Source organism: Dermochelys coriacea, chromosome 2 (genome assembly GCF_009764565.3).
Source record: "Dermochelys coriacea isolate rDerCor1 chromosome 2, rDerCor1.pri.v4, whole genome shotgun sequence".
Lineage (NCBI taxonomy): Eukaryota > Metazoa > Chordata > Testudines > Dermochelyidae > Dermochelys > Dermochelys coriacea.
This window is the reverse complement of record NC_050069.1, coordinates 50,154,432-50,177,349: the sequence shown is the minus strand read 5'-3', so window position 1 is coordinate 50,177,349 and position 22,918 is coordinate 50,154,432. Positions and strand designations below refer to the sequence as shown.

The following is a 22,918-nucleotide window of genomic DNA, read 5'->3' as shown; positions in this document are numbered from 1 at the left end:
CATCTGGCATTTCTTGACCTCTGCATGGCCAGCCTTTTATGGGGAGGCTAAGCCTCCCCAAGCCTTTTATACCACTCATGCCACTCATGACTTAGGGTATGTCTACACATGGGTAAACAATCTGTGGTTGTCCAAAGTCAGCTGACTTAGGCTCACAGGGCTCAGGCTCCAGGGCTGAAAAATCCCTGTGTAGACATTCGGGCTTGGATTGAAGCTTGAGCTCTGAGACCCTGCATGAGTGGAGGGTCCCAGAGGTCAGGATCCTGCCCAAGCCCAAACATCTAAACAGCAATTTTTAGCCCCACAGCTTGAGCCCAGCAACCCCAAGTCAGCTGACCCATACCAGCCGGTGTAGATATACCCGTAGAGCCTAAGTGCCCAAGTCACTTTTAAAAATGAGACTTAAGCTTCTAAGTCACTTAAATGCTTTTGAAAATATAGCCTTTGTCTCTTTTTGTTATTCCTAATTCTGTACATTATTTCTTGCTACTCTTATGCTTGGGGCAGCTTTCTAAGTAGTGCATGTCATGTTCTCTTCCTCTCCTTCAACAAATTTGGGAAAATTAACCTGTACTGTGAAGCACTGTGGCTGTAAAGACCATCCACCTCTTTCTGTTTTTCCACTGTTGCATTTGTACTTTTAGACTGGAAAATATTTGAGAAAAGGTTCTGTCATTGTGTAGCATCAAGTAGTTTTAAAGCATCGAGGACATACATGCTGCTGTATAGGTAGTATTAATAAATTCTCTATTAGGCATATTTTCTTTTTGAAAAAAAAATGCTTAATCTTACTAATTCTGAGAGGTACATGGAGAGTATACTTTCCCCAAAAGAAAAATCATGCATAAATGAAGAGCATATGTGCAGTACCATTTATGAGACACCTTTCCAATCCCCACTATCAGACATATTACCTTTTATGGTGATCCATTGCTAATAAATTCATTATATAAAAACAATATGGCCCTTGAAAGTAAGAGGCAACATACTGAAACCAGAAGGGAATCCTTTTTAATATAAGTTATATATAAATTGTGAAATTTGCTTCTACACAATGTTACTCAGCCAAATAGCTTAGTAGGTTTTTCAAAAGTTGTCTCATGAATAAACATAGCATCTGCTGTAATGTTATCTGGGATTTGTTTTAAAGTATTTATTTTTATTTGTCAGTACCAATACAGAGCATCTGCCAAACAGCAGTAGGTATTACACCATATAAAACATATTTCAAATGCAAAACATACAAGAAGCCAGTACAATCAGCACAGCCTCAGAAATAAATAAATCAGCCAGCTGGAGCAACTGAACAAACAAATCCACTCATCCCATATCAGAGTCCCTTCTTCGTTTGTCCGCCCATTCTCCAAATCCCTGAGAAAACAGGTTTCGCAATGTGCCCTCAAGGCTAACAGACTTGGATTCTTTTAGGCTGTGAATGGTGGAGGAAATTAATTCCAAAGTCAAGGGCCCCTCTTGGAGAATAAATTAATATTTTAATTAAAGACAGAAGGGATTATTGTGATTATGTAATCTGACCTCCTGTATATCACAGGCTTCCATGAATTAATTTCTGTTTAAATTCAAACATCCAATCTTGATTTAAAAATTTTCAGGGATGGAGCATCCACTATAATTCCTGGTAAATTGTTCCAGTGGTTAACTCTCCCTCTTAAAAATGTACATCTTATTTCTAGTCTGAATTTGTATAGCTTCAGCTTCCAGCCATTGGGTCTTGTTATTCCTTTGCCTGCTAGACTAAAGTTCCCTCTATTATTAAATTTCTGCTCCTCATATAAACACTTATAAATTGTGATCAGATAGCCCCTTAATCTTCCTTTGGTTAAACTAAACAGATTGAGCTCCTTGTATCTCTCACTATAAGGCATGTTTTCCAGTCCTCTCATCATTCACATGACTCTTCTCTGAATCTTCTCCAATTTATCAACATCTTCCTTGAACTGTGGAAACAGTACTAGACACAGTATTCTGGTAGCGGTCATACCAGTGCCAAATACAGAGTTCATATAACCTCCCTACTCCTATTCAATATTTCCCTTTTTACACATCCAAGGATCGCATTAGCCCTTCTGGCCACAGTGTCATACTGAGAGCTCATGTTCAGCTGATTATCCACCATGACCACTTTTTAATCCATCTAATGCTTAGCATAGTGATTTTGTATTGTTCTGGTTGCTTAATCAACATGTTGTGCAGTGCCAAATCAAATGCCTTACAGAAGTCTATGTATATCACATCAACTCTAATTGTAATCAGACTTGTAATCTCCTCAAAATGATATCAAGTTAATTTGACAAGATCTATTTTCTATAAACCCAGATTAATTGACATTAATTATATTATCTTCCTTTACTATAATATGCAATAACTCCCTGCTTAGTGAAGTCAAAATGAACAAAACCAAATCTGCATTTGATTTGAGAGCAAGGATTTTCTTATTTGGAGGTTTTGGAGACTACCTTCATATAGCATAATGATTTTGCAGCTTAATAGGATTCCTCTTTATAGGAAGTAGCTCCTTTAAAATCATCTAAGAAAGTGGATATTCACTCCCAATGTTGCCTTTGTGCAGTTAGGCTGTTTGTGAAGCCAATGGGATGCTACAGAGTTTATGCAGGGATTAAAGCAAACTCATCCTTGATGGAACTCCAAACCCAGAATTAAGTTGAACACAATGTGGGGAAAAAATGTTGCTGAAACTGTGTTTCCTTGAGGTACTATTCCCGTCTGGACCTTCCTAATGTTGCAAACTGGCTCTCCAGGAGCCATCTTCATACTGTATATATCCATATTTCTCCGGCTACTGGAACCCAGAGAGGAATGGGAGCAGCTGTCAAATATGATAAAACAGGAGCAATAGCACCCTAAGTTTTATGCTATGGAGAAGTTATTAGCATGGAGCAGCTTCTATATGTCAGCCTGCACAGTCAGACAGCTGCAGTGCTGTGACAATGTCTACTCAATGTGACATATCAATAATCTTCATTTTTTCAACCTGGCCAAAGAATTTGACCAATTCACATTGACAGCAGGGGAAGGGGTGGGAAGCAAGATTTTTTTTTTCAAGAATGGTAACCAATCAGTTTGTGCTTCCCATATATATTTTTAAATTCTTCAGTAATGAAAATGATTTCTCCCATGTCACATGCATGCAGAGACAGCAGAAGGAGGAGACAGTAGCTTTGTTAAGAAGTCTGTTTCCTTTCTCAAATTCCCTCTGGAATTTTTTCCACAAGATCACTATAAGGGACAAATTTAGATTGTCCCTGAGTCTAACAGACTATCCTCACCTGAGGAATTTTAAAACAATTTTGGAAATTGATTGCTTTTTAAAAAAAATGAGCACAACACTTAATAATTAATGGTGAAATGAGAAACACTAAGAACCATGAAATAGAGCGTATCAGTTAAAACCAGTCTAATGAATTATGGGGGCTCTGCACTGCCCCCGGTGCATTTACTGAGATTTTAATTTATTTGTAGTATGGGCTTAAATTGATTGGAATCACCAGGGTACAAAGGAGGAGAGCTGTACTTTTGAAATGTAAATAAATGCCACAGAGATTCCAGCCCTGTCCCCCTGTTTGCAATGCACTTCACATTTAAATAACTTGAAAAAACAAAAACCGCCGCCACTCTGGACATTTTTGTGAACACGTTCTACGGCAAAGGAGTGGTATAAGATACACGGTTCAATATAAGTTAGTCTCTCGTCCCACACCCAGCCCCGTGCAATGATTTGTGTAACGCCCCGAAGTCACAAGTTTAACGCGCCATGAAGAGAAGTCTCGGTCCCAGGCCCGGCCCCCGCAAGGGTGCGAGGCGCGGTACCGCCAGCACGCTGAGCCCGCCATTCCTGGCCCGGGCTACCAGCCCACCCGTTGGGGGCACAGGGACAATTCCGGGTGAAAAATGGAGCCCAGGAGGGCGCTCAGCGGCCCGCGGGGTCCTTTGATGTCTCAGCGCAGGGCAGCGCGAAGCGTCTGCTTAGAATGTGACCCGCTGCTCAGCGCCCCTTGTACCTGCCCCCCCTTTCCCAGACCCCCCCCCCCGAGCGCGGACAGGGCCGAAGAGACTCCTCGTTCAGCTACAAAGACAAACGACCCCGAGCCGGGGCGGATGCAGCGGGAAGCGGCGCAGGCAGGGGACTCGCTCGGCGGGGGACGAAGCAGACGGGCAGGGGAGCGGGGCCGAGGCGGGGGCGGGGGCGGGGGCGGGGGGGCTGCAGGGGCGTCCAGGGATCGCGCTCTCCGCCCCCTGCGCGCCGGCCAGACGCACCCGCCCCCTCTGTCCCTCTCCACCCCGACCGGCCTCAACGGGGGCCCGGAGTTGGCGGGAGCCTATAAAAGCCCCTGGCGGAGCCGGCCGGAGCAGCCCGGGCACACAGGGCGGAGACCCCGCGCCGAGAGCATGGCCCAGCAATCCAGTCAGTGGGGCTACGACAGTGACAACGGTGAGTGGGGGCAGGGCGAGCCCCGCGGCGTCCCCTGGGGCGGGGGCCTGCAGCGCTCGCGGCCAGCCCGGGCTCCGCTGCCCCCGCATCTGTCCGGCTCCGCGGCTCTGGCCGACGCTGGAAGGGGTGAGGCCGGGGCTGGTTCCTGGCGCCTGCAACTTCTGCTGCCGTGATCCTAAATCTGGGCACAACTTTACCGCCCGGGCAACCCACGTTCCCCGCCCGATCTCCACCCTCACCCGGCGAGTGGATATTGGACAGCTCCTGGAGCGCGGCCATGCGGCCGGCTGCCTCCGGCTCCCCGGCGGGGCGGTCCTATGGCTCCGCAGCATATTCACCCGCAAAACCAGCTTCTTAAGAGGAGTCACGGCTAATGGTTCAGATGCCTCTGTCCGAAAACCAACGGGGGGTGGGGGGGCGGGGGGATCCACAGTGAAGGGCACAGCTGTGAGGCGATGTATGAATAAAGTGTAACATTGGTTGTATTTGCATTAAACAGCTGTCAACTCCATGCCTAAATGGAAGAGATTTTCATGTCATTCCTTTGCATTTCTTCCTAGGACCTGAGCACTGGCACAAATATTACCCTATTGCCAAAGGAGACCACCAGTCACCTATTGAAATCAATTCCAAAGAGGTCCAGCATGACCCCTCTTTACCCCCTTGGTTTGTTGGTTATGATCCCGGTGCAGCGAAGACCATACTGAACAATGGGAAAACCTGCAGAGTTGTGTTTGATGACTCCTTCGATAGATCAGGTTAGTTTTAGTTTTATTTTAAGAAGTTATTCTGAATTAGTTAATGGCTGCAAAGTGCTTGGAAGACAACCTATGTTCTGCTTTATTTATTACTGCTGAAGGATCTGGCCCTGCACACACCAGCACAGAAGGCCACATTAGGGATGGAAAGGGGATAGACCATGATCTGCATTTGAGAGGATCCAGTTGCCCCAGTACTCAACACAACTGTGGCAGGGAGACTGTGACTGCTATAGCAGCCCCTAGGTGCAGTCTCACTGGTGGGGGAGGGGGAGTGATGGAGGGAGGGGCTGCAGCAGACATGGAATCTTGGCCCTGGGCTGGAGGGTGGATTTCACCTCTCCAGTCACACTGCACTCTACCTACATGGAGCCCAAATCCTCAGGCTTTCTGTGAGTGAATTTTACCCAAAAGGCTTTGAGGTACACGGCTGCTACTCTGAAACCTGTCATTATGTAAAAGCAAGGTATCATTTCTGAAAAGTGTAATCATACTATTTGGGATAAAGCAATGTAGCTATATAGATAAACCCCAAATCCTGCTGTCCTTGCTCAAGCAAAGCTCCCATTGACATGAATGAGATTTTTGCCTGTTAGGACTAGGATTAGGCCTCTAATATTTCTGCTAAATGAGACCTCATGTACAAAAGGCCGAGAAATTTCCGCTTAAAATGAGCTTCTTTAAAGCAAACATTAACTCTGTTATCATTACTCTTATTAACCTGTCCAACTATAAATACTTCACAAATCCATGCACTATGCCACTGTATTTTCCACCGAATGCATCCGATGAAGTGAGCTGTAGCTGACGAAAGCTTATGCTCAAATAAATTTGTTAGTCTCTAAGGTGCCACAAGTCCTGCTTTTCTTTTTTGCGAATACAGACTAACACGACTGCTACTCTGAAACATATTTACTATGTGGCTTTTAAGGGTTAGAGTGGCCATACATTTTGACTAAATATACCGATGCTGCTTAGCAAGTGCTAGAAGTATTCAGCATCTGTTGACTTAACCACTGAAATTTCATACTGATACTGTTAGCTGTACTTCCTAGGAAAAAGTAAGTGGTAAGAAGCTGTGAAATTTCTTCACGACTGCATTAAAAAGGAAATTAGATGAATAATATTGCAACTCTAATTCTTGCATCTCTAGAAATCAAACTTGCTTCCATCTTTGCAAAGCTTTTAGTGCATAATCCTGAATGCAGACTAACAATAATTGCCAAGACGCCTCAAGCAGCTTTGGAAAAGATATACAATATTTGGACCCAAGGCTACAGTCTTTGTACTTGTGTGTACGATCTGCAGGATTTTGGCATATATTTGTAATACGTGCAGTGCCAAGCTACAGCAAGGAAAAACAAATGTGTACATTTTATGTAGTGAAAGACCAGTCAAAAACCACAACATATGGTGTTATTTCTAAACTACACAGTAAACTTCAACTACTATTGCTGCATTGTTAATAGGGATAGTCATAATTTGTAAGAGTAATTTTGCTAATAATGTTCTTAAATATTTAAATGTGTGCATCTTAATTTTGATTTTCATTCATTTTTGATGGGTTAATGAAAACAAATCCAAAGTCAAAATATATACAAGCTGAGTTATCCAATAAAATAAAATAAAAAAAACCCAGAAACACACAAAAGACTGGGAATAGTTGCCGGATATTGATTAGTTCTCTCGCAAAATAAAAAACAAATCTACTTCCCTAAGATCACTTAGCATTTCTTTCTAATATGTTATTTATTTATTTGCATTAGATTAATTTTGGTGGCATTTGCATTGGAATTCTATTCTTGATAAACCACATCAAGTTACATCATTAAAGAGCTGTAGCTGGAGTATATTGAAAGACCTCCATAACCACTGCTGATCCTGCTGATCATGTTTGTCTCATTTTTCCTTTTGCTTCCGATCCATATGTTGCATCCACTTGTAATTGTCTCTCATTTCATATTTGGATTACAAACTCTTCAGGGCTCTTTACTTATGTATTTGTACAGTGTCTAGTACTGCCAGGCCTTGATCCATTACTGAAGCCCATAGGCAATACTGTCATACAAATAAATACTATTAATAATAATTAACAATAACCTTAGATAAAATATGAAATGCCTAACCATAATCAATATATAGCATTGATGCCACACCTGGTGCCATGAAGTGCAGAAATGTTTGGGACAGTCTGAATTTTGCTCAGATTAACTGCTCACTAAGTGATTGATTCTACTCCGAGAGAGAAAAAGTGACTGGTGAAATAAGGTGAACTTTATAATACGGTAGAGGCAGAAAAATGTTCATTTCATACTGCTCTGTCTCTTCTTATCAGCTCTGTGTTTGCAGATGCAGATATTAATAATGGGACAGATCCTGATGTCCTTATTCCCATTGACTTCAGCCTCCATTTTGAGTTCCTTAGAGCAGGAGTTGGGTCTTCATTCTCTCTGTAAATTACCACACACACCTATGGCACAATATATAAATGTTAAATAACAACAATAATAAATGAAGACTTCAGGATTTTTGCCCAAAATAATAATATGATATTTGCACTATAAATAAATTCAAATAACAACATTTAGATATTATTCTATTTTCTTAAAGTTTCCAGCAAATATGACCATACTTATATCTATGACCATTTATAGCCACACATAAGTGGTATGTGATGGAGCTATCTATGGTATACATTTCAGGACCATGCAATATATTGCAGAGACATATAAGAAAGTGCATTTATGATGCGTCTTTTAGCACCTCACCTGCATTATACCATCTCTGCCAGCAATACTTCTAACATTCCAGTTTCTGAGCATCTTCTTAAAAGCCCAAACTGCTAGAGAAAGGCAGCTGTGGAAGATGCGTGTCCAGCAGTACTCATAGATTCATGAGATTCCTAGGCCAGGAGGGCCCACTGTGATCATCTAGTCTTATATGTTGTATATCATGGGCTATAGAACATCCCCAACATAATTCCTAGAGCAGTTCTTTTAGAAAAACATCCAGTCTGGGTTTAAAAATTGTCAGTGAGGGAGACTCCATCAGGATCATTCGTAAATTGCTCCAATAGTTAATTATCCTCACTGTTACAATTTACACCTTATTTCCAATCTGAATTTGTTTAGCTTCAACTCCCAGCCATTGGATCATGTTATACCTTTCTCTGCTAGATTGAAGATCCCATTATCAAGTATTTGTTTCCCATATAGGTACATACAGACTGTGATCAAGTCACTCCTTAACCGTCTGTTTGTTAATCTTAATAAATTTAGCTCCTGGAGTCTATCACTGTTTGCTAATCCTTTAATTATTCTCTGAGTCCTCTTCTTTGAACCCTCTCCAATTTATCAACGTCCTTCTTGAACTGTGGACACCAGAACTAGACACGGTATTCCAGCAGTGGTTATGTACATTTCCTTGGAAATAGACCCTGATTCTTCCAAGGTTGGAGCTATCCCAGGAAGGCACCAGTGTCTCTCCTCATGTGCAAATTCTCTGGCCATCTGCACTCTACCCTCCTGCTGTTGACTTTCTGTCAGCTGCAGGAGAGGAGCATGGAGCTACACAGTTCAGACACACTTTCCTGCAAGCCTCCCCTGTGTTCATGCTGGACCTTCTACTTCCGCATTATAGCCTTTCATAGGCATGTTTCTCTTTGGAAGTAGTCCATGCATAAACCTGAAAACTGAATTTTAAAGTAAAAATTGTATATGCACGCATTTCACAAAGAACATTTTATTTATCAACTTTTGATGAATAAATGTTCATTTGTTAGCTTCTGAGATAGAAACAATGAGAACAAATAATAATTAAAAACTCTGCTTTTAACTGGAAAAAATTTCTAGCCTAAGCATGGCTTTTATTTTGGTCTAATCCTACTTACATTTAGAGTGTTAAACAAAGCCGTCTGTAAGTTAGAGAGAACCAAAAATCCAAAGATATTCTCTTTAAGTGCTGCACTCTATTCTAGACCCACACCGCACATTACAGGAAGACAGCATTGTCTATTGTTAACTAGGAAACTGTGCTAGAAGACTTTCCAGCTCTGCCACTGATTTGCTGTCTGACTTTAGGTAAGTCATTTAGCCTTTGTCTCAGTTTCCCCATAGGTAAAAGTGAAATAGGTGTCCTTCAGAGGATCCTTCTCATCTGCTTTCCAATTTTTGGTGGGTGTTCCACTGGCCTATGTCCTTGGTCCTCTTCTCTTCTCCCTCTACATCTTATCCATAGTTAATCTCATCAATAAACATCAATTCAACCACCATCTCTATGCTGATGACTCACAGATCTTCTTCCCTTCTCCTGACCAGACTAAAATCTTGGCCTGTCTCTCTAACAACTCATGAATTCATATTCATTAGCTCAAACTCAACATGGCTAAAACAGAGCTACTAATCTTCACCCCCCGCATTCCCTATTACCTCCTTTCTCAATCAGTGTGGACAACATCATCATCTTGCCAGTCATTCAGACACATAACCTGGGCTTCATCTTTGATTCAGACCTCTGCCTAGGTCTTCACATCTAGGCTAGGTCTAAATCTTGCCAGTTCTTCCTGCATAACATCTCTAAGATACAGTCTTTCTTATCCATCCGCACAGCTAAAACACTCATCCAAGCTCTCATCATCTCATGTATCGATTACTGCAACATCCTTCTCCGTGGCCTTTACAAATGCACTCTTGCCCTACTCATATGCATTCAGAATGCTGCAGCAAAGATTTTTTCCTAGTCTGTTGCTTTAATCATGTCTCCCCTCTCTTTGTATCTTTTCACTGGCTCCCCCTTCTCTGTCTCATTAAGTATAATCTTGTTGTCTTAACTTTCAAGGCCTTTCATGACCTAATCCATTGTACCTATTGTAGTAGGAAGAAAGCCTGAGACATAAACCCCTGTATCAGGGGCCTGGTATGAGGCAGGACCTGCTCACAGAATCTGGCAAGAACAGGGCTGATATTGCAGAAATACACACTCCTAAGAAGTGCTAGTCGCAGAGTACTCACTCAAACACGTACCGATATCAAGTGGTATCAAAACATCCCGATATCAAGTAGGGTACAAAAACATTCGCCAAGGATAACAGGAACACACTGATAAGGTCAGGATGACAGTATATAATAGAGATGTTTTGATAAAACCAACATGTACAAGGTGCTAAGTGATAACTAGTCACGTCAGGGGGCAGTAACTAGAGTAACTATGTTAGAGGGACAGTACTAACTTGTTTGTATTGGGATATAAAGATGTATCTCAGAGGGAATATCTTTGTCTGGCCTCAGGAGGAATGGAAAGTCTCGCTATTCACTGAGCTGGTCCATTATTATTGGCATACATGTATTAGTGTATAATAATTAAAAACTCTGCTTTTAACTGGAAAAAATTTCTAGCCTAAGCATGGCTTTTATTTTGGTCTAATCCTACTTAAATTTAGAGTGTTAAACAAAGCCATCTGTAAGTTAGAGAGAACCAAAAATCCAAAGATATTCTTTTTAAGTGCTGCACTCTATTAGTATTAGTGGTCTGGTAGAATCTGTGGGATACTAGTACTGTACTTCATTGACAATAAACCTGGATGGTTGCCTTCATTTCTTAATGGATCTTGTGGTCATTGAGCGGTTCGCTCAAGGTCTGCCATGCCTGCTGTCTGCGCAGGGCTGGGGCAGCACACAGAGGGAACACACACACACACACACACACAGCCAAACATCTATCAGCATCTAACCACACATATTATCTCTTTTTCACTATCAAGCTGTCGATACTTGCTACCAAATGGCTGAGACACCAGCCTCCATTTCCCTCTTGTTTAGTTTTTAAACAAGCACCTTCAGACTTTCTCCCATGCTGCCCCTCACGCTTAAGAGGCACTCTCCATAAACATTCGCAAAGCTAATTCATTATCCACCTTCAAAACACTCCTCCAAACTCTTCTTTGATGTGATGAATGTCAAAAACTTGACACCAGTTAGTCTGCTGGTATGCTGACACCACTGTCTATCACCAATATTGTCTCATGGTTTCCTTGTATTCCCTCATCTGTCTGCATCTATCTGTTGTCTCTTGTCATGCTTAGATTGAAAGCTCCTTGGGGGCAGAGACCGTCTTTTTGTTCTGTGTTTGTACAGTGCTTAGCCAGGTCCATGACTAGGGTTCCTAGTAATTACAGGTAAATACTTATTTATCTTTGCATAACACTTGGAGATTCTTCTATAAAAGGCTTTATCTAACTGCAAATTATTTATGATGATTTATTTATGTATTACTGAAGTCAATAAGACTTACAAGAATTACACAGCTAAAGCCCAGTACAATGCCTTCCTTATGTATGCCAGTGGATATGGCACATGCCAACTAAAGACAAACAGCAAAGTTAAGCCTTTCACTTTGTGCTTGGCACATCTTTTATCCCTAGATATTCCAGCATGTCTGGTATTTAGTGTTAATTTGAGACCAGCAGTTCTTATGCACAAGAGGATTTAAGAATTGTATTAATGTTAACTTTGAACCTCTATGATATTGTTGGAGGTCAGAACTTCAGTGCTCTTCAGACCCGGTCTTCTGGAACTGCGATAGTGGTTTGGGTTATCAGCTTTCTGCCTCTGGAGTCATGGGCTGCATTCTTGGTTTAGGTCAAACATGAAAATGAATGTGGGAGCTTATTTTATACCAGTGTCTGTTCAAAACAGGCCCAGAATTGAAAGACTAGGCTGGTTTGTGTAGTAAGTCAGAATTGATGTGTGCTGGAAAATGGTATGAGAAGCTTTATTCTTTATTCTTCTGCATAGACAGTACCATTTGTTCCTACAGAACACCAAATTTACATACAAATAAACCCCTTATTTCTTTTGAGTGTTATCTTCTCCTTTTAACAGTTATTTAGATAGAGAATTCCATTTTAAAATGTCAACAATGTAACTATGTATTGAAGACCTTTCAGAAAAGTGCTTACCTGACTTAATTAGCCACAATGTCTGTGGATATACTGATATCTTCTGTTGAGCAATTGCTTATTTATTTATGGATTTTGTAATGTATCATTGACATAATGAGCTGTAACATTTGCTCACGATATTGTCTCTTTGTTTTCTTGTAAAGCAACATTTTCTGTCTCAGGGAATAATGCCCCATTATGTTCCCCTGTGGGTTATCACCTGGCCTTGTAGATCAGGCAACAGGTGAGTGTTTTAAGACATGTTTGCAAGGACAAACCCTCCTTATGTCTATAAACAGGGCTGACCTTCTGTGCCAAACTGATTTTTGTCACCTGACCCTCAGTGAGACAAGCCATATGGAGGAGTCTCTGCTCCCCTTAGTTGCATCCGCCTGCGCAGCATTGACCTTCACTGGCTATGCCAGCCTCACTGACTTCACTGAAGACTGAAAAACTGCACTGCTTTGATCCAAGCTCAGCCTCTTCTTAGTCAGAAAACAATTCCGTGATGGACAACTATGAGGAGGGCAGACCACTCTATCAGGCATCTATCTCTGCACACCCAGGTACAGGCTCCGCATTGTGACAGAGGCATCTTTTAAATAGGTGCTGCAAACACTAAAAATCTCAGGAAGCATCTTGGACTGTCCTCTCTCATTCATTGAATATTTATTCCTGTGGTGCCCAAAGGCCATATCCAAGATCATGGCCGTACTGTGCTAGGCAGTGTACAAATACACAGAGTAAGAACCAGTCACTGACCAATGGGATGAGAGCTTGTTTTCACAAGGGTCCTCTCAGAACCAAAATGCTGCAAATACTTTCCCCACTGAACTCTCCTGGGCTGTTTCACCCCTAGAGAGATACACCCAAATGGCTTAGTCCATGTTGCTTGAGCCCAGCAACAGCAAACCTGAGGCTAAACAATGTGGCTAAAATGTTAGAGTTAAATGTGCCCATGTAGAGTAAATATTAGAGATCTCATGGGTAGGAAAAGTCCTGCCCAAACCACTTGTAGTCCCTAATTGGACAATTCAGCGTTCCTAAGGCATAGTAATAGTGAAATTTAAGAACAGAGAAGACATCCTCAGCTTTTTGGCTGGGATAGTCAACCTCAAGACAAGCAGGAAGAAGACCAAGAGGATGCAGTATCCAGCCTGTAAAAGAATTTTCAACCTTCACTTATTTGCTCCATCTCAAGGCAGGACTATTCACGAACTGGGAGATGTGAGATCTGGGAAAGGTAAGCAGAGTTTTCTTACTGATTTACAGAATAAGAGATTGAAACTGGCAGAGTCCTTTAAAGGCAGCCACTCTACATTTATTTGCAGAGATTCTTTTCAAAAACCAAAGCAGACGTTATCAAAGGCAGGAATACTAGGGTTTTGTCTTTGAACTTGGAAAAGGTTCCATCTTCTCCTATTAATGCTGTGATAGACAACAGGCAGGCTAAAATTATAGTTCAGCTCTAATCCAGTGCAGGGGGACCCCATTTTATATATAAACGTAGAGCTATTACTCTAGTGTGGTGAGGTGTACTTGCCCTGCACTGGAAAAGAAGGGGTTAACCCCACACTCTGGGCAGAGGAAGCCATGTCTCCTCGCTCTTGCTGGGCATGCTCCAAGTGCTGCTTCAATATAAAAGGGAGCAGCCCAGCTCATTGTAGGCTGACCGTCGGAGAAGAATGACACACCTTGCAGGCTCCAGCCCAGGAGCAGATGGAACCCTAGACTGCGGGAGCCAAATGTGCTGAGACCCAAGCAGATGCTCAGATACCTGTGGATGCCCATGGGAGCCCCGAGCCACCGGGAGCAGTGCAGGCTGAAGAACCCAAAGATCTTGAAGACATCCAGACCACAGAATCAGGAAGAATGGTAGGAAGTAGCCATGGGGAACTTGACAATGGACAATGAACCGGATTTTGAGTCAGCGGTGTTTAGGCCAGATCCCTGCTGACTCAGTGTCATGCATACTTGCCATGACCAAGGCCCTGGGTTGGGACCCGGTGGAGAGGGAGGGTCTGAGTCCCCCTACCCTGGCCACCAAGCCCCCACCCCAGGTGGTGTCCCACTTCCCCAACTCTGACCATTAGCCCGCATAGCCCTGCTAAGGAGGGCAATCTTATTGACTCTGAGCAGTAGGCCACACAACTGTGCTGAGAAGGTCAGCTGTACTGATTGTGGCCATTAGGCTGTACAGTCCGAGTGAGAGGACGATTGTATTGACTTTGGCCAGTAGGCCATACAGCCTGAGTGAGAAGGTGAGTGCATTGACTCTTGCCACTAGGCCATATAACCATGCCGAGGAGGTCAGCCATACTGACTGTGGCCACTAGGCCATATGGCCTGAGTGAGAGGGCAATTATATTGACTCCGGCCATTAGGCTGCACCGCCCTGATGTCAAGGGTGATCATATTGACTATGGCCATTAGGCCATACTTCCACGATGATAAGGGCAACCACTTTGACTCTGGCCATTGGGACATTCTGCCCTGAGGCTAAGGGCAGGCAGACGGACTTAACTGCAGATCTGTGACACCTCTGCCCCGCCCCAAAGAGGGACAGGGCATATTTGCCCTGCGACACCTAGTCTTAGTAGAAAAAATTATAGAAAGCCCTGTGTTTTAGGGCTTAGAAGTATTGCCAAAGGAAAACTCTCATGGTGGCTGGATAAACTCTAGAAGATATCATTCAATCTTGCATTCAAAGTCCTTGCAATTTTTTATGAGTGCCCATCTATTTCTCAGGTTTCAGAGTAGTGGTCAATCTGAAAGACTTTAAATTCCTGGTTTAAAAATGGTATTTTTGATGAAATAACAGATTGAAGTACAATCCTTGTCTTCATTCCTATGCATCCAAACTACTGGGAAATCTCAAGGCTCTGCTGGCAATTTTGTATCAGTGAAATGTAATGGTGTTTGGCCTATGTGTTGCTCTGAGCATGTTTACCGTGGGGTCAGGATTAGTTATTCATTTTTCAAAGCCTCTGGGAGTGAAGATTATATATATGTATAGCTAGATTGTGCAAACCTTATTCAGGGATAATTTTCCCCACACATATAATCCCATTAATGTCATAGGATGTATTCAAAGTCTGGTCCTTAGACAATATGTTGAATATGGCAAGTCAGAAGGGTTCTTAAAATGGCATATTTTGCCCACACTATATCTGTTAAGCCTCCTTCAGGATCTTTCTAGCTAAGAGATGGAAAACAACTATAGGAACAAATGGTCAATTTTTCAAAATGTCAAAAGGTTACCGGTGGGGTGTCCCAAAGTTCTGTACTAGGACCAGGGTTGCTTAATCTGGAAGAGGGAGTGAACAGTGAGGTGAAAACTTTTGCAGAAAACTATTTCAATTAGTTTTCAATTAGCAGAGACTAGAGAAGACTGTGAGAAGGGGACCTAATAAAGCTAGAAGAATATAGAGCATGATGACAGTTGAAATTTACTTGGAAAGTGCAATATGACTAGATGATCATGATGGTCCTTTCTGACTTTAAAGTCTATGAGTTGATTGATTCACATCATTGAGTTCTAAATTAAAACCTGGGCATTATTGTGGACAGCTCAGTGAAAACCTCTGCTCAGTATGTAGCAGCAATCAAAATCAGCATGCAAAATATGAGGATGTAACAGGAATTTGTTGGAAAGTAATATTGGAGATATTATGATTGGTCTATTACTTAGAAATAGTAGAAACTGGATCAGCATGGATGACCACCATCCATAAAATCTGGAAATAAAATCTGGAAACTTTAACTGCTCAACATATTCCAGGGTCAGAGAATGTGGTGGTAAATCCTCTCTTTGGAAGGAAGCACCATTGGACCCTGAAACATTCCTCATCTATGGGAGACATAAAACTTTGAGATTCTGAAGATTCCCATGCAAAAATACAGGAAGCATGCATTCTCCATTCCTTGGACAGGCACAGAACTTCTCCACCTGTTTCCCCCACATTCCAGTACTCCAAAAAGTTAAGGATTCTCCATGATCAGATAACTGCTGCCAGGGAATCTTTGCATTCTGGAGGATTTCAGGTGCATGCCATCACATTCTTGCTTTCAGGTGGGAAAAGTGCAACCGACATAACCTACAATAGGGATTTTGTTTTGTGGGCAAAATCAAACACAGAAGGTAGAAATACCCTTGCGATGTTGTCTCATTAACTAGATATAGTCAGAAGGGAGCTCTACTAGCATTGCCAAAATATGTACTGTTGCCTCTGTTTTCCCTGAAGTAAGTAGAACCAGAGAATTTGGAATGCTGACCTCCCAAGCCAAATTAATACAGCTTAAATATAAATATTGTGGGGATGCAAATGTTTTACTAAATCTCTTAGCCTCTGTGGACAAATTCTAATGGAATATCAGAAACTCATCTGCAAAACTGCCATATCTCCTACTGTTGGATTTGTCCATCAGAGGGGTAGAATTGCATTTCCTAAAAATGAAGGCACCTTTGAAGAAGTAATATCTCAAAGGTTGTGAATTTCTTCAGTCTTGGAGAACTATGACCCAGAAGGATTGTTCTCCTGTTCTGCTTCATCTGATCATGGATGATAGAATTCAGCAGTCTCTGTCCCCTCCTGCTTAAAGAAGTTCATTGGAAAGTCTCTCGATAGAAGGGATCAAGTAGACATCTTTTTTTGTTACAGTTGCAGGACCCTGAAAGCCAGTTTGGTCTAATGCAATCAAAGCTACTCAAGAAAACCACAGACTTAGCTGTGTCTCCTTTTGGGCCCACTCCCAGAGAGGAACATCAGCAGCAGTGGGGATGTGACATCTCCAGAGAATTGTCCATAGCTCACTGGTTTGATGACAGAACCTTCATAAAAAATTACTGGAGACCTTCATATGTGAACACATTCAGCTTGGCAGTTTTGAATCTCAAGTACTAGAAAATTGAAATAATGTGGCATTATTCCATATGTATAAAAACAAGTTGCCTTTGATTTTTAACAGGAAATTCTGTTTGAGGGGAATAGTAGCATATCATTTCCCCCACATCCCCAAATACTATATCAAGAGAGATGTGTATATGCTACTTTCCCAGCCTTTGGTCACATGCATTGTACTTAATCCTCTCATCCTTTCTGAGTGAAAGTAAACCTTACCCCTTTCATTTCTTCCTCTTCAAGAAGAGGACAGCTTCAAAGAATTTGGTTCCAGTCCATAAGCTGAAACAAAATAAAGATGCTTTTTTTAATTACTTTTGAGCCATATCTCCTCTGTGGACTTCATCTTTATTTTTTAGCCCTTGGAATTTGGAGCAAGTGTTTGAGAAAGGTATGTCTTATAGATTTCATCAATTTTTACCTAATTAGAATATGGAAGAGGGGTATTTACATCAGAGACCGTCTATAAATAAAGAGTCTGTTTATACCCTCATTATGTGCTTTTGTGTGTTTGTGCCATATTTCTAAACAAACATAAAAGAAAAAGCCTTTCCCCTCATTGAGAGTATAGTCTTTCTGGTTCAAAATCAGTTATGCTCAAGTTAAGCCCTAATTACAGTTGAGAGAAGCAATGAGTTTTTTGGCATCAGGTCTTACAGCCTCACCTGGTGAAAGGATTACCACTCGCAAGTGAAAACAACGTAAGGTAGTGGGGCAGAAAAGTTTGTGAACAGTGTTCCCACACTTTTGACTTCACACCCATTGTATATGCAAAGTTACGTCACATGGAGGATGCCATTTTATACAGAAACGTGCAGAGATGGGAGGGTTGATTCTGGCAGGGCAGGATACACTGGTGGAGGTGGAGTACCTGCCCTTAAGAATTCAAGGTTGCACCCCATTGACCTTCAGACAGGATTACTGGTCTTATAAATCTGTTTTAATGGAGAATTGATAACCTTGACAGCTGCTACTGATCCCACAGACACACTGCCTACAGTATTACATGTCTGAGAGACCACGTGAAAGGGGGATGGCTTCCTTCTGTATCCTTCAGATACTTTCTTTCTAGGACATTTCAGAAAAGAGCTGGGCATGGACTTACTCCTTGTCTTTTCAGATCCAGGAATGTAATTGTCTTTACCTGGTATGCCTTTACCATACGGACCCGATCCCATGATGTGTGGATCCCTTGTAGAAGCTGTTTGAGCACCTTTAACTTCCATGAAAGTCAATGGCTATTGAGGATGCTCAGAGCCTGTAAGGATCAGACCTAAGCTAATAGTCTGAAAGTGTGTAATTCATGATGCTATCATAAAATACACTTACCTTGTTCTTTGTGGTCTACAAAGTAAAACCTTCCTATTGCTTGGAATAATGACTCATTATTATGGCCCCGCTGGTGGCAATGTTGCCACAGGTATTACACATACTGAACTTTTTCAGAGAATAAGGTCTGTCTGAATGCTCAGTAACCACTTTTTAGCTCATCTGTTTTTACCTTTTCCTTCTGCTCTTTCTTCAGGAAATAGACCTTTCCCTAGAGATAACAGACTACACTGTAAATATTGCTTGCAACATAATTTAAAAAGCAATGACAGTACTGGATCATAGACAGGGCTTGTAGCACTTTATGGCACTAGTAGGGTAGGTGTAGTACTGCATGGCACCTCTAGGCCAGCAGCAGTACTGCGTGGCCCCTCTAGGCCAGTTTCACAGAGATTCCCATTAAATCCTCAGCATAAAATTGTGAATTCCATAACAGGACATTCACTGGCGAATGGTGAGCCATCCTGAGCACCCATCCTCCCCAAATTGTAATACATTCTGCCGTGAGGGGAATGGGATGTGTTCTACAATTGGCATCCCATTCTGTGGTTTTACCCTGATTCATGGTAATTTCTATAGCTCTGAAATCAAATAGTGCTATATAGCCCAGTGATAGGTAGATACAGGCCTAATCATGCAAGGTGCTGCGTGCCCTCAACTCCCACTGAAATCAGCTGGAATTGCTGTAGGTGCTCAACACCTTCAAAATGTTGGACTCCTCTGTGGTAATTGTATACTTTGAATCAAAGCTTCTTGAAAAAGGTCTGTACCTAATGTTAATGTGGATTGTCAATTGCAGTGCTGCGAGGTGGACCCCTCCCAGGACCCTACAGGCTGCGGCAGTTTCACTTTCATTGGGGTTCTTCTGATGACCATGGCTCTGAGCACATTGTAGACGGAGTGAAATGTGCAGCAGAGGTGGGACCTGTTTTTCTATATACTAGCCTACTGGACAATTGGGCAACACTAACCGCTTTCCTTTGCAAGTATTTATTTGTATTTATTGATTTTGTATGAACTATGTTACTGCTGTGACTATTCAAAAATGTGACCTGGGGTGAATCATTTCTGCCAAAAACCACAGCTTTTCATAACAAAAATACAACTCCCCAGCCTGCCCCCTACCAAAACTAATTTTTTTAAAATATGCCCCAACCTTAAATTCACCATTTTCAGTGAGATCTTTTTGCAGCAAACACAACTTTAGTGGCAGTATTTTATTTTTTCTCAAACTTATTATAATATCATTTTTGCTGGTTTTATTGGTCATTGGGAGTTTTTGGTATATATTTAATTATTTATAAAAATAAAGTCCCAGGATTTATTTTTTTCACATGCATTACCAGTGTGTGTGGGGGGGGAGTTATTACAAGGACATTTCAATTAGTTTGTGGGAAGCGGCGCTGGCCGGTATGTCCCTCAGCCCACACCGCTTCCCACAGCCCCCATTGGCCAGCAGTGGCGAACCGCTGCCAGTGGGAGCCGCGATCGGCCGAACCTGCGGACGCGGCAGGTAAACAAACCGGCCTGGCCTGCCAGGGGCTTTCGCTGAACAAGCGGCATCCCAAGTTTGGGAAACACTGCTCTAGATTTTAAATATCTGTTTTTAAAAATCTATCAGTATATTGTCAAGAATTGTTTAAAATAAATATTTGCTGCTTTTTAGATGTAAACACACAAACTACTATGGGCCAAACTCTCTGTAGTTAATGGCTGAGTTTGACCCAGTGTTTATTCGGTGTGGGCTTAAGCTCTCATAGCAATAAATGAATAACAAATTCTGCCTTCTTTCCACATCCTACATGGGAGGAAGTGTAAATTTCAAACTACCGTGGAAACACCATGTTTTCTCTCTATGAGGAGCCGTGCAGCAGCCTGCTAGTGTTCCTTGCAACTCTGCAAGTCCGTACATATCTCATGTACATACTGTGCAAAGATATACCATGGGTTTGCACCAACTCCCATCCAGGAGAAATGGTGGCAGACAAGATGCATATCAGAGATGCCCTGGCCCAAAACTTTGTGTGGGGGCTGTGGGTGATTTCCTCTTTCCTCCCTTTGCCTAGTAGCATCTACCATGGTCCAGCTCCATGGGTATCCCAGTTTCTACTAGTGGATTGAGTGGGAGCATTCTGTCCCCCCCCACCTCTGTTTTTAGTTCCATCAAGAAAAGTCTTTTTACTTTGCCTTTGTTTGCGGGACTAAGATTTAACCCCTAGGCCTTTATACAGAGGAGAAACAATATATGGAGTGAATAATGCTTTGCTAGAATACAAGTGGAGGCTGTGGGCCATGTTGCTTTTATCCTAAACAATGATGCAAGTAACAACAGAGGAGCAAATAAAGAGCAATATATTATGCCGCATTCAGGGAGAGTGCTATCTTTTAAAATATGAGTGTACATTAGCTAAATTTAATGAAACTGCTGGATAATCTCATTGTGAATGAAGTCATACCACATTTGTATTATATGAAGATATGTCCAGATTCTGCATATATTCAGATACCATGGTGATGGCCATGTTATTAGAAGCTAAATAAATAGATAGCAGTCCTCTGGAAGAATAAATAAAACATTATGAAAAATTTCCTTAACATTTAGTATTGTAGACAGTAGAGATGAGAAAGAACTACATGGTCACCTGGTCCATTCACCACCAGGTCAGGGGAGTGGGATGGACAGTAGAGCAAGAACAGCAGAACCCTGGTTTATAAAGCACAAATACATTTCAATTTTTTAAAAGAATTTCTTTAACCTGAAAATACAATTGAGATTAAACACATCAATGGATAACTTCTGCATTGCATGTGTGCATGATGCGTGCATTTGTAAGCATCTCCTCTATTACATTATTTGATTATTTTCAAGCAAGTTTTGTATTTTGCGCAGTCTCTCTATTCTAATTTTTATGCTTCATTTAAAACCAAAGTAGTTGACAAGCAATTGTTGCAAAAAACACAAGCATGTGAAAGAGCTGTAGAAGCAATAGGACATATTTATACATATTTTCATTTGGGGGCCCAGTTCTGCATTCAAAACTCTTTCAGCAGGATGCACAAGGAATGCAGAACCTGGCCTGTGATGGCATTTTATTGCATAACAGTATTTATAACATTTACATTTCTTTGTTTCCAGCTTCATATGGTACACTGGAATCCGAAATATAGTAATTTTGCTGGAGCTTTGAAACAACCTGATGGCGTGGCTGTTGTGGGCATTTTTCTGAAAGTAAGTTTGGAAGTGTTCATTCTTTATACTGTTGCATAGCTGTATTCTTCTGCTAATTGCAGGAAAAAAAGTTCCTGTTGTACGTACTTCTCAGCAATATATCTCATTAAAGAATAATATTCAGAATGATGCATACATTGGGATTAGGATGGGCCTGGGTCGATAGAAATTTATTGCACTCACACCCATAAAACAGACTTTTAGCACCATCCCTAACATTCAGTAGTGTGTGTCGTACATGTACCTGAATAAGAGTCATTTTATCTGCAGTCTATACCTGTTGCTCCATCCACAACACTGAGACTATGTTTTGATGGGGAGTGAGGGAATCCAGATTGCATTTTCTTCTCCTCTCTGGGTGCAGTATCAATAGCAGGTATCTGCTCAGTAGCAATCAGCTGTGCAGTGTTACTCACTGAATGATTTCCATGACAGAGAGCTCTCTCAAAGAACGTGCCTTAATCTTACCCGGACAAAAACATGCCAAAAACCAGGGTCACTTCTTCCACTGTTCATGGCAGCCTATCCCACAGCCACTCCCATCAACAGAGCTTTTCATCCTACCTCAGCAATATGCACAATGATTTCTCATTAAGTTTATATAGAGATCATGAGAAAAACCTTCTCACTGTTCAGGTCCAAAGTTTTTGTCATAGATTCTAAGCCTAGAAGGGACCTCTGAATATGTAGTCTCACCTCCTTTGTAACATAGGCCAGAGAAATAATGAAATTATTCCTGAAATAATTCCTGTTTGAACTAGAACATATATTTTAGGAAAAAAATCTAATTGTGATTTTAAAATTGCCTGTGATGAAGAATTTGCCACAACCTTTGCTAAGTTGTTTCAATGGTTAATCACCCTCACTGTTAAAAATGTATGTCTTATTAGTTGTAGTCTGATTTTCTCTATCGTCAGCTTCCAACCATTCACACTTGTTGTGCCTTTGTCTGCTAGACTGAGGATCCCATTCTGAAATATTTGTTCCCCATGTAGATACTTGTAGTCTGTAATCAAGTCACCCCTTCATTTTCTGTTTGTTAAACTAAATAGATTAAGCTCCTTGGATCTATCATTATCAAGCAAGTTTTCCAATCCTTTAATCATTCTTATGGCTTTTCTCTGAACCCTCTTCAATTCATCAACAATCTTCTTGAATTGTGAATACCAGAACTGGACACAGTATTCTAGCAGTAGTCTCATGAGTGCTAAATACAGAGGTAATATAACCTCCCTTTGACTACATGAGATCGCCCTGTTTATGCATTAAAGGATTGCATTAGCCCTTTTGGTC

General features: G+C 41.6%; 1 protein-coding gene across 2 annotated transcripts in view; it reads left to right on the top strand.

The window, feature by feature from the left end:
• The first annotated feature begins 4,227 nt into the window (after positions 1-4,227).
• Positions 4,228-22,918, top strand: part of LOC119851046 (carbonic anhydrase 3-like) — a 29,344-nt gene continuing 10,653 nt past the window's right edge. The window contains exons 1-4 of one of the 2 annotated variants that reach the window (XM_038390223.2): positions 4,228-4,471; positions 5,032-5,229; positions 19,196-19,314; positions 21,533-21,625. In XM_038390223.2, coding sequence (XP_038246151.1) covers positions 4,429-4,471; positions 5,032-5,229; positions 19,196-19,314; positions 21,533-21,625 — 453 coding nt within the window. In that variant the 5' untranslated portion in view covers positions 4,228-4,428. Of the gene's footprint in view, positions 4,472-5,031; positions 5,230-13,155; positions 13,410-19,195; positions 19,315-21,532; positions 21,626-22,918 lie in introns of those variants that run through there. The other variant, XM_043507657.1, reaches the window with a different exon arrangement.